Here is a 13,051-nt window from a genome sequence, read left to right as displayed (position 1 = left end):
TTTGCAGAAGATTAGTGAAGTAATTTAAAACGAATTAATAGCATATTAATTAATTATATTTTATTAGGTACAATTTGATGACGGTAAAGTGTTAAGCTGCAAAAGTACGCACTGGTTCTGCTAAAAATAATTTTAGATAAGATTGTATTTGCTATAATATAAAAGATTATATATTTAAAGATTTCAAATAAAATAACTTAAGTAGTACGGGAATATTTATGAAAAAATCAAACACAATATTTTTCTATTCATATATTTTCAATTAAAATTTTAAAATATAACGAACAATTATATTTTATATTCTTACTTTTATCTAAAATAAGATAAACACAACGCCAAAATCACAACTACATGTTTTTTATAACGGTAATTATAGTTCTTTTTAGGGGCAGGTTCAGCAGTATCATAAAGTACTAGTGTAAAAGCGGAAATATAAAAGAAAACAAAACTATTTTTACAAAACATTAAGAAGAGTCTTAGAGATAAACTTTAAGATTTTATAAAAATAGCCCAAAATGGTTCATTAACTTATCAGGAAGGAACATTTTTTAAAACAACTTCATCACAACTTGTAAGAGCTCACATAATAAGTCCATACATAGTATAAAGTGCATACTATAACTAACAAAGTGAGAAATATAGAAGATTTAAGAAATTTTTAGTTAGAAGCACAAAATGTATATAAAACAAGAAAACGTATAGCAGATATTTTAGCTATATATCTGCTATATAAATCCAGTGGTTAAAAATATAATAGTATAATGGTAATCTGTTATATAATAAATTAAAAATTATTCATGAAAGATTCGGATTTATTATAAAGACAAAAAATAATAAAAGAAATAACTAGGACTACATTCGATTTCATTACATTATTACTAATGAACAAAAATATATTCTTAGTTTGATTTAGATGGATTACTCTAAAATCTCAATAAGCCAACAAAAAACGTTGGAATTAGAAATAAAGCATGATTTGACGTAATCTGAGTTACTTTAAAGTTTTTTTTATAATTACATGTTTCTACATTGATCTTGAAATATTATTTAAAAGTGAAAATAACTGTGCTTTTAATAGCTGTTTTTTTTATTTAAAAGTAAATATCGTTGCTTTGAAACTAATTTGTACATAATTCTTTTAGAAATGACCGGAACCTAAAATATAATATTTATGTAACAAATATTTTTTAAGATAGTATATGAAGATATTTGTAATAGGTATATTTTTTACAAGAATAAATTAAATTTAATATTGTTTGCTATCTAGACCTTAACACTATAACTATTACTCACTTTAAATTGCTTTTTATTATAATTTATATTTGAGAGATATCCGTAACATTTACCACATTATAATTATATATTTCCATATCATTGATATATAAAAATCCTGAGATTTTTATAAATCAATGTTCCATACATAGAAATAGTTGAGACATCAAATTATGGATAATCGATAAATATATTCAATAGGTGATTAAAACTTAGATATATTGCTTTATATATTATAAATATAAAACTTAATCAAACCACATAGATTTTTAAAATGTATAACATTTATATAATTTTATAATATTTCTATGTTATTTACTTTGAATAATAAATATATAACAATTCCGCATTTTTATAAGTTTCAAACGTATTTACGTTTAAAAGTTAAAAAATTGCAAAAAATTTACAAAATTTCAATAATATTTATATTGTAATTATTGACTATAGATCTTCTTAAACTTTATTTTACGCAGCCGCATTATATCATATTGTAAGCAAATTAATAAATGGCATGTTACTATATGAACTAAAACTTAGCAACACAAGTGTTAATTAAATTATTAGTTTTTGGAAATGAAGTTCAAATTTACTAACATTATAGCAGCCATAAAGTTCAAGAAAATCTATAATCAATATGAGAAAGTGAAAATTTAAAATATATGTTGTTAATAAATGATGTATTATTATTATTATTATAAATTATTTATATAATTTTGTATATCTAGTGTTCAGTTTAGCTTATATTGCTATGTTAATAGTTTTTTTTCGTTTTTTTCTTTACTTTACTGAATTTTAATAACTCTCCTAAACGTGATTCCTAAACCAGTGCTTGTAACTAATCTCATTTATATCAAGTGTTCTGTATCTTTTACAGTAGCTTAATTGACCACAAGAGTATTTTGGCAGTTTGTGGTTAATTTCATTTTTGATCTTGTATATTAATACTATTCCTTACATGTCAATATATAATTAAGATATTTGAAATTATGGCTTTAGTATAGTTCTCTTCAGTATATTAAAATTTCAATAGTTTTAATAGAAAATTCGAATAATATCACTGGGTATAACAAAATATTCGCAACAAATTTTATCACGTTACAAGCGTGTTTAAAATTTATTAAAAACAACAAAAATAAAATTTTACGTGTATCATTATACATATCTTATAATACACCACATGAACGGCAATAGATATACATCAACAATTTTAAAACTAAAAATGGATGACCGATTACTAATAGGTTCACAATACAATAAGATACTAATTCAGTAGCTGGCCTCCAATATAATAAAGCGTTCATTAAAATATCTTATTTACTTAAGAATGATTCACAGATATGGACATTTCGTTCTCTTATAATAAATAATATTTTTATGATCTTATATCACTTGTGATATTATATTAATTCCATTTTATTCACCCTATATCCCTTGTACAAGAGAATTAAAGTTAGCGCCAGAAAGAAGAACAAAAAAAATCACCATAACCTCCATACATTAGTAATATTAGAATTTTTTATTTTCCCACTTTGTTCTATTTTAAAGAATTACTTAATGATATTTAAGGTACTGAATATAGTGTCTCAAGCAATGAAAAAAATATATAATGAAAGTTAGTCGTCCTGGCGCAAACTCATCTCACCTATTTTACCATTGTTACTGCCAAGACAATACGTTGGAAGTGAACCCAAATGTTTTTGCCTTAAACACTACACATTAAGACAAATACATTTGCGATTTGAAGATCCACATGAAAGATCATATCGTGGAAATTGAATTCACGACCAACGGCGTAATGAAACTGGCAGTTAAATCACCTCATTGTGTTACAACTACGCATGCAGTTAATTTAATTACAACAACAATGACGATAAAAATTGAAACATTACCATATTATTAATAAAATGAGATATTTCAACACTTTTTTTCATGATTATACAACCTGTCAAAGTGACAATTATAAGTGTGCGTATCTTTTGATATTTTAATAATGTTTAATTAATTTTTAAAAATTAGATTAATGCGAATCATGTTTATCATTTTATCTTTCAGCCCAGCTCATATAAGAAAAGTAGCGCTAATTTCTGTTAATTTTAAGTAGATAAATAATAATGTGTTACACAGATAGCATACGCAAAATAATTATCTACTAAGCTCGGAAATAAAGTTTTATCTATTATTTTTGAATTATAAATGTATAATTATTTTATCATTTTAATTTGTTGAATCTTTTTGACAAAATTCACTATTAGATAACATATATTTTATTACTCTTATTTCAATATAGGTAAATAGGTTTTTTATTTTAATATTCTAGAAATCTGATAAATTATTAAATTGACAGATAACATTAAAATATATGTAATATAATATAATTATACTTTCATCTCATATATTTCACTTAATGTTTTTTTTTCAATTCCAATTATTATATATATTATCTTTGGAATGAAAAATGACGACAAAGCTTTTATTAAAAACAATATTAAGATTTCAGGTAAGAATTTTGTTGAAAAGCAAAATTGAATAGCGCTATGGTGTTGCTGTTCCTAAACTGAAAAAAATATAATATTATCATCAATATTTTTTAAGTATACTGTTTTAATAAAAATATATTCAATAAATCAATAAATTTTGACTGTAAACACGACATCGGTAGGTTCGATTCCCACTCGGTGGAATGAAATATTTATTAGTTCCATTTCGATGCTCTGGTAAAGAGTACAGAATAATTATATTCTAAATATATATATGGCGCATTTTTTGGTACTAATTGTACTGTAATAAGAAAATTCTATGCGACATATCTATTAAAAATAATTGTATTCAACACAAATATACTTAATATATATATATTTATGTAAGTAATATTGGATTAAACGCTCGATGTTGCTTGTTGGCTGCTGTGGTCAGAGAGTACAGAGTTCAGGTCCGATTCGCGTAAAGTTGGAGGTGTTCCGAAGGGGAAGTCCTATAAAGTATACATTATATTAATACAGAAATAGACTAATATTTCGTTTATTTTTGCGAAACATAAGGAAGTAGGAAGAGGGATAATACCTGCAAAATTCGGCGGAAAATGGGGAACGGAGTGTCTTAACACTAGGATCATTATATCTATTTAAAATAAATAAAAATAAAAAGATACTCACAACCTGCGATGGTAAGCTACGGGGCGCGGGAGGCGCGGGCGGCGGGTGTCGCGGCGCGCGGGGCGACGCGCACTCCGCACACTCCGCGCCTCCTGAACTGCGAGTTGAGCGACGCGACCAGGATTCTGGCATGCAGCTGTTGGAATATAATAATAAAATGTAAAACAAGTGTAGAATACAAGCCAAGTCGAAAAAAAAAGAAAGTCAATCGAGGCAGTTGCTTGTAGGCAACAGCCTTTATTGGAAGGAAACTCGCGTGAAATAGTATTATTAGGTAATACATATCACTTATTACAATTACGTAGATCGTAGAACATCTTTCTGGATAATTTAGAAACATGTAGATGACAAGTGTTTTTATCTTATTTTTAAAAAACGTTAACTGCTTCCGATTTCTAACAATATTATATTTTGAGTATTATTATATTTAGGTCCTTTGAGCCAATTTATATAATCCTTAACAACTGGATAGAAAACTAAAGTCACTCACGCATGATGCACAATATGAGCACAAGGCAACGAGGCCAGTGGTTCAGCTCGCTCCGCCAGGGGCTCCCTGCATCTGGCGCAAGCCGGTGCCGCCCATGAGCCCGCCGCGCGCTTCTGACGCGCCGCCGCATTGTTGTCACCTAACGCCGTGTAAATGTCTGAGAGACGGAGTCGGACTCGGCGTACTAGCATCTGGAAAGAATATAAAGAATTAAATAAATTGGTCCTTCGAACTGAATTATAAAGGAAATCCTTGCAATTGTGATTGTAATGTAACGTTCACTTAAAATTAAGTTATCTTTAAAAATATATATATATAATTAAAATAAAATGTTGTGAATTATATAGAGAATAAATAAAGTTAGTCCTTCGAGCCAGAATTTTTTAAAATATATAATACATTTCTTTCATGTGTTCCAGAGGTAGTAAAACCGAAGAATCACAGTCTATTTAAAAAGATCAAGGAAAAATATAGATATTATTATCTTCCCCTGATGAGATTCTCTTCAATCCTTTTTTACAAAAAAGAAAAGATTTAGTTTTTTTATTACTTAAATAGAACACTAACAACATACCTTAGACCCAACAGAAGTAGCGACTTCAAGTAATCTCGTGTTAAATTCCAAAGGACGACAATTACATATTCTTCCTTGTATGCGTAGAGCTTCTAAGCACCTGGCAGCGCCATCCATGGCTTCCATTTGAGCTAAGCGATCTCCTAAAGATTGACCAGCACCCATTGCTACTTCGTAATGTCTGTTTGTAAACAATTAATATAATTATAGCATAATATTTAAAAACACATTTATTAATTAGTATTGGCATCGTTAAGCCCTGCCATTCAAATGCAATGTCTCGAAAAGTGGGACAGTATCTTAAAATTACATTTCCTTCACTTTTGTGTGGAAAAAGTGTGGAGTGCTAATATTAATTATTCTGTCAAAACAGGACTACTTTGGAATAACATGGTAAGTTTTTTTTATGAAACTAGCAAAAAATAATAATTGAGTCTTATTATCAAATCATGATAAGCCTTTTAATCCAATCTTCTAACAAACTACAAAATAAGTCAATAATCCTACCTAAGAGCCTTTCCATAGTCGCATTTCCGTCTGTACACGTCCCCTGCTATTCTCATTGCGCGCGCGTAACATCCCTGATCTCCCGCGACAGCTGCCAGTCTTAGAGCTTCCTGGAACAGTGAGTGAGAAGTGCAGTTATACTAAGTAAGTATAATAGAGTTTATGATATTACTTTCGTAGTAAAATGAAAGAAACGAATTGTGTAAGACAGCTACCGAGTCGGGGAGAGTCTATCTACATGTACAATATGTAAACATAACTGATAAATTTTATTATGAATTGTTATTAGAATAGACGCTTTTGCGCTCCAAGTACATGAGGTGATTGTTTATTTCACTAGTAAAATAATATACAGCGTAATGTTAGTGGAAAGTGGAGAAAGAATGATGCCTTTCCTTCTTCTACTTCAGACAGGGAAACTGTCATATCTACTTTATCGAACTTGTTATATCTGGTAACATTAACATACTTCATAAATAATAAATTATAATGGCAACCCACATTACAATAATCATGGGCATCCCCGAGCTCGCCTCTCGCGCGCAAAGCAGCCGCCATTTGCAATAACGCAGTCCTATGATGTCTGGTGTTGAGGTCAGTAGCGCGTGGACCGCGGCCGAGGTCGCATGCTCGTGCTGCACACGCTACAGCTCGCTCTGTGTCGCGGAGGCGACGCCAAAGCTCTGATAAACCTACGTATACCTGTGTGAGGTAGAGAGTTGTAAGCCTTTGTTTTTAATTTGAGAAAATTAGCAACATGAAGTACCTAATTTACCTTTAACTAAATAGAAAAATAAATACCTGCAATAAAAGTGTATTATCGTTCTGCCCCTGTGCTACAGCGAGTGCTTTCTGAAATCCATCCATTGCTTTAGAAAAAGCGCCAAGTTCCAAGCTAACGGCGGCGACTGTGAGATGTACACAGCCGGCCGTCGAACCTCCACCACAGTCGTTGTATAAAGCATGGCGTGCGTAAGAGAGAGCTCTATAAAGAAATAAAAATAAAATATAATTAAACCAGAATTATTTTATGTAGAGCATATAATTAATACTTAAACAATTTTTTTACAAAATGAAAGGAAAATATTCCTAATAACATAAATTATTATTACAAAGATTATACATCAATATTCAATTTTATATCACATTACTTTCTCAATGTAATATTTTTTTTATAAATGAATATCTTTTGGCGCCCAGTGTGGGTCACAATAATTTTAATTTTATTACAATTTGACACTTATTTGGAGAAGGTCCATCGCCGCCTCGTCCACTGTAATAGATCTCCTTATACTCGTACATACCATGCAGTAAAATAATAATTTATATATATTAAACAAAGCACCTGTCAAGTCCTCCCAGAGTTTGATGAGCCCGAGCCAAGTTCAAGTAGGCTTCAGCTCGCATAGGAGCCGAGTCGAGTTCTTCTGATATACCGAGCTGGCGGTTCGCAAACTCCAGAGATTCCCTGGTACATTTTTTTAACAGTATTATATTGTTAAGTTTTATCAGTCGTGTGTGAATAATCTTAGATAATTTACTAAAAATCTTCATCAAATTTGTAAAAAATGGCTGCCATTAAACTTGACACTGATGCGGTGGTACGTTCGCAAATTTGCAGCGGGATTCAGAGGTGGGGCAGAGTCACCTAATATGACTAAATTCACTTCGCTAGTAGCTATACATATCGAACGGCAACGATGGTCAATAGTAGGTACGACTAGTCCATATTTAGGGAACTTACTCTAAAGGTTACGAAAGATTAGATTTTAAGAAATAATTTTTAAAATCTAGTGTTTCTTTCCTTAGAAGAAAACTACTTATCAATGGCATTCATATAGTATTTTTTTTAGCTTCACTCTGTATCCCATATATAGCAGAGTAGCTACGGAGAAACTAGTGCTAAGATACTCCGTTACTAGAATGAAGAAATAAAAGTAGTACCATCCACACCATACCTAAGCAGAAATCACGACCGTCGACAATGATGGTCAGTTATGGAATAATATCTAGAATCATCATAATTTGCCAAAAATCTTCTAGAATCTATATTTTCATTGCGCCATCAGGTACATACCTATATTTGCCAAAGTCCATATACGCCTGATAGAGATGTCCCAGCAAAGCGAATTTATCACTGCGGTGTCTAACACCGCGGAGAGCAGACAACCATACTTTCACTGCTAATCGCTGTTCATTTTGGCCATATAGACGGACACCTCGCTCGATCTAAAAAAAGAAAATATGATTTTTTAAATATCAATTCGAATCAAGAAAGTCATTGTATTATTAAAACAATATAATACTTTAACTTTTTAAAAAAATCTGGACATACATATAACGTTAACGATATAACGTAAAGCTAATAAAAAATATAATATAAAGAATAACTGGTAATCAAATCTACAACCTATACAGTAAAATTTAATTCAACCAGTGATCTATATTAATTGATAATTAAGGACCTCCAACACATAAAGTTCTGAATTTCCCATAAGTAAACAAACAATTAGAAACGAGCTGATAACCTTAGGCTACATGGTCAGTCATCTTAAAAAAAAACAAAAAATAATAATCTATTTGTCCGATTCGGAGCTATGATGCCTCAGACAGACATACTCGTACACACACACACATGCACAGATACGTCAAACTCACACACCCCTCTCTTTACGTAGGTAGTTAATAAATAACTAAATTGAAACAATAGATCTTGGCACGGAAGCCATTGTCCACTGTCTATATACCGATGGCTGTCACAGATAGCAAGCAGGTCTTTTGAATTATTAGCATTATTAATTAAAGATGACAAGTCTTGTATGATATACCAATTTACGATCAATAAAATGACAGAGATGGGATATTTTTAAATATATTCATTTGTGAGTTTATATTAATTTGAATTTATTAATATTTTGAATGACCAAGGAAACGCCCGTCGTCGAGTTCCATCCAGCACTTAACACTTAAAAATTCGGCGGAAAGTAAGGAACGGAGTATCTTAACACTAGGTTCCTTCTGTCCACCTTACCATATGTGGGATACTGCGGGAAGCTGTGAGTATAAATATATTATAGATACTTGAATTTAAATCTCAGATTGAATTTTGAACTACTAACTTTTTCAGGATAAGTATCAATCCTAAACCCATCTCAACGCGTGTATGACGGACACTGTTAATAATGTATACATATAATAATTTTCTTAGTTTCATGCTGTATCCGGCTCATAACAGAGTAGGCAGAGGAAAACTAGTGTTATGACACCATTTCCCACGCACTGCCCAATTTCGGAGAAAAATTGTTGAGTGGCCAAACTCTATACCGCGTTTGAAAACAATTCATGGAGGAATTTTCAACATTGCGCTTTGCCTTGTTAACATATTGGGAAACGAAAATATGAAAGTTTTCGTTGCCTCGAGTAGGAATCGAACCCACAACCGTCGTGATTATAGTCCTACGTTTGTGCGCCTGTGGCACGACGATCTTAAATATATTTTAATATTATATTTTAACATTATGACATAACAAAACTTCAACACTCACCTTCCGTCTCGCAAGATACTGATCGAGACGCGACCTGCATATCCTGAAACATTCCAGCACACCAGCAGATGGTCGGTGAGCTGGACCGAAGCGAGAGCCCCAGCGTATAGCCCCATTCCGCTCGGTCGGATACTCCTCTGAGAACGGAAATAATTCTGGAAATATGAAAGTATGCGCATTTCTTTTATAATGAAAAGCAATAGGTAAGTACAATAAGTGAGGCCGTTGTGGCGCAGTGGCACCAGAGTGTGACTGTAGACGTGACGCTCACGGGTTTGATTTCTATTCGGGGGAATGAAATATATTTATAATCATTTCTTCGCTCTGATGACGAGGCAAAGCGCGTCGTTGAGTTCCCCTACTCACAGCTATTCAAGAACCTCCAGAATTAGGTGGAAAATATGAAAGGGAGTGTCTTAACACTAGGTACCCTCTGCCTACCCTAATAACTTTAACAATATTACTAAAACTAAAAAAAAACGATTATTTTCATTTCCAACATAGAGAAGAAAATGATTTTATTAATAAGGTTTTCAATAATACAAAAAAAAAATGTGTGAAATCGATTGGGTGACAGGATTGGGTGACATTATTTAATTATATTCAAATTTAAAAGTGTATTTTCCAGTGTGTCTTTATAAATAAAAAGAAGCGAAAAAAACAGAAGAAGATAAAAAGTCATAGTTCATACCAGGTTGTTCTTCTATATGTCGAGATGGATCAGGTGAGCTGAGAAGCCTCGTTGCCGACAGTTGGTGCGCCGGCACCCCGCTTGGAATACATACATAAGAAATTATGTAATTTCTTCGTTATATGCTTAAAATCAAAATATTCTTTATCCAAATAGGCTATAGTCGAGGCGTATAGTTGTGCCCCTGCACAATGTGTGGCTGTATCTTCCACTGGTCATGGGTTCCATCCCCACTCGAGGAAATGATTTTAAAAACTTATATTTTTTAATTTCTTCGCTCAGGTGTTCTGGTTTTCAGAATTCGGCGGAAAGTGGGGAACGGAGCGTCTTAACCCTGGATTCCCTCTGCTTACCCTGTTGTGTGCAGCTGCTGCTGCTGGAGATAGCGTGAAGCTGATTTTTTTTTCAAATAGGCTATTATCCTTGCGTGTTAAAAAAAGTTGCATCTAAGAAAGTAGATTTTCTCGGTAGTAATCGTAGATTTAAACTTTGAACTCAAACGCCTCGATTTGCCTCATCGCTAGAGCGAGAAAATTGTAACAAGACAACAAAAACATTACAACATAATATTTACATACCCAAGGAAGTCGCGCGACTCTAAAGAGTCCCATGACATGTTCCGCGGGTGAAGGCGGCAGCGTCACCTGCCCGCCGGGTGCATAGCGTTCTCCGTCTTCTCCACCACGGAACTCTCTGAAATATTATCGTTTTATAATATAATTTGTTTAGCTTCACGCTGTACCCCGCATATGGTAGAGTAGGCAGCCGGAACCTAGTGCTATGACACTCCGTTCCCATTCACCGTCCAATTTTCGTTTTTTTTTGTCATAATAGCAGAGCGAGGAAATGAAAATAAATCTTTTCCCCGAGTGGGAATCGAACTCACAGCCGTCTTATATAAAGTCAGTTTGTTGTGCCGCTGGGCCACATGAGGCACGATGAACTCAGTTTTTTTTTATTCAAAAGGGAAAAATTCAGATACGAATAAACATTTCAACATAGCGAGACTCTAACCCGCGTCCCTTGTTCATTACCCAAACGCTACTGGCCAATTAAGCTCAAAAATAATATATTTACATACCCGACTCAGGCAGCGTTGTAAAATATAATTATTTCCATATTTATTCCACAAATACTTTCGTCCATTTTTAAGATGACATAATCTGTAATAATAATAAATTTCAAACAATTTTTTCATAGTAATTTTTATTTGATTTATGTTTATATCTTTTCTAAATTCCATAATTTAATTTAAAACTAAACGCGGCCTTTTGTCTTGCCAAAGCGGGAAAGTGACAATAATTCATGTCCCTAAAGGAAAATTAAACCCCCAAACGTCGCATTTCGTCCTGGCTCCATCATCAGACTCTATGTTACCATATTATTATATTGTCACCTTAGCTACGTATAACTGCTAAGTTTTGTGATACCATTATTAAACGTGAATCAAATTCAGTTTCTTAAAACTTACAAGTCAAATTAATAAAAACTTTTTTAAAATAATGGATATATCTATCAATTTATAATCAATAAATCACTATATAACAAATACGTTAATACATTCCATTGTTACTGTGTTTGCGTCAAGATTAAGTAAAATATATACTAGTTTATTTTATAAAAATTAAAAACACCTTAATTATAGCACTATTAAATACGTTTTGCAATGTTATTTATAATTTATTAACAGATGTATCTTTTAGACAAAGGCCAAGAAGTCATTGCAACTCTAATGAGAAAAAAATACAAAATATTTTAGTTTTAAATTTACTATTAATAGTGTTGATATTTATAAATAATGCAAAAAGAAGCTAATATTAATAGAAAATACTACCTACATCATCTTGGCCGTAAAATATCCTGTCCGCATGACCTAGGTCACCTATATACGTATATACTAGGTAAATGTCATCCCTACAAATTAGGTCATATCACCTTAGATTTACGCAACTAAAGAAAGTTAAAAAAGAAAAATAAAGAAAAAATTAATCCCTTTATCTATTTCATTTAATCTACAAATATTTTTAATCTTTATTTTTATTTAATAGAAAAAATATTTCGATTTTCAAATGTCATGTGACATTTAAAACCAAAAATGCAAATTTGATGTGTAATTGTTATTGCATGTATTCATAATTGTTTTTAATAATAACATTTAAAAATAGACTAAAACATAAAAACGAAAGAGGTTACGAAAAATCGTTACTTACGTTTGTCCAAATATAATGTATAATTTGTACTTTCTTTTTCACAAATTCATTTGTTTGTCAAAAACAATTATTTTTAGAGATTTTATTTTATGTTTTTTGTTAAATTTCGCTTTGTTTTTTAGAATTTTATTGTTAATTTTACGGCGCAAGTCGTCGCTTGCGGATCACACCCCGGCTGCTGTTTTGTGACGGTCAGAGGCGTCTGTAGAGTGGAGTTGCAACATTTTGTAAGTTTAAGTGGCGTAAGTACAGTGCATTTGACCTTCTTTAAAATGTTGTTATAATTATCTCTGAAAAGTTTGAAATATAAACTTATGTATAATGTTAAAGTTCTTCAAAATATTTAAAAATGTTAATTTTTACTCAATTTCTTTTTCTTTTTTTTTTTGCTTCACGCTATATCCTGTAGGGAAGGTAGAGGGATCTCAGTATTAAGATACTTCGCCCTTCACGCATCACCGAGACATTTTGTCTTCTTTTTTTTTATGGAAAAAGGACAAGGCAAACGAGCGTTCGGGTCACTTGGTAACAATACCAGAGCGTGGAAATAAAAATAATTCAATCTCCGAAGTGGGAACTGAACCTATATCCAACACGTTTACCTACATAT

The 13,051-nt window shown here is 31.8% G+C and overlaps 1 protein-coding gene across 1 annotated transcript; it reads right to left on the bottom strand.

Annotated features, from left to right (window-relative positions):
- Positions 1-239: 239 nt before the first annotated feature.
- LOC146528074 (43 kDa receptor-associated protein of the synapse) lies at positions 240-12,648 on the bottom strand. Its single transcript, XM_085205131.1, has 14 exons — positions 12,442-12,648; positions 11,313-11,394; positions 10,810-10,924; positions 10,232-10,311; positions 9,541-9,695; positions 8,073-8,224; positions 7,341-7,463; positions 6,797-6,980; positions 6,497-6,697; positions 5,996-6,105; positions 5,489-5,669; positions 4,915-5,105; positions 4,425-4,560; positions 240-4,243 (listed from the first exon to the last, which is right to left on the bottom strand). Exons 3-14 carry the CDS (start codon positions 10,845-10,847, stop codon positions 4,148-4,150), a joined length of 1,647 nt encoding a protein of 548 aa, XP_085061257.1. The 5' UTR covers positions 10,848-10,924; positions 11,313-11,394; positions 12,442-12,648; the 3' UTR covers positions 240-4,147.
- Positions 12,649-13,051: the final 403 nt, after the last annotated feature.

Source organism: Heliconius melpomene, chromosome 20, assembly GCF_056956725.1.
Source record: "Heliconius melpomene rosina isolate 202511_hmr_F chromosome 20, ASM5695672v1, whole genome shotgun sequence".
Taxonomy (NCBI): Eukaryota; Metazoa; Arthropoda; class Insecta; order Lepidoptera; family Nymphalidae; genus Heliconius; species Heliconius melpomene.
The sequence above is the reverse complement of the archived record's forward strand: the minus strand, read 5'-3'. Positions and strand labels throughout refer to the sequence as shown.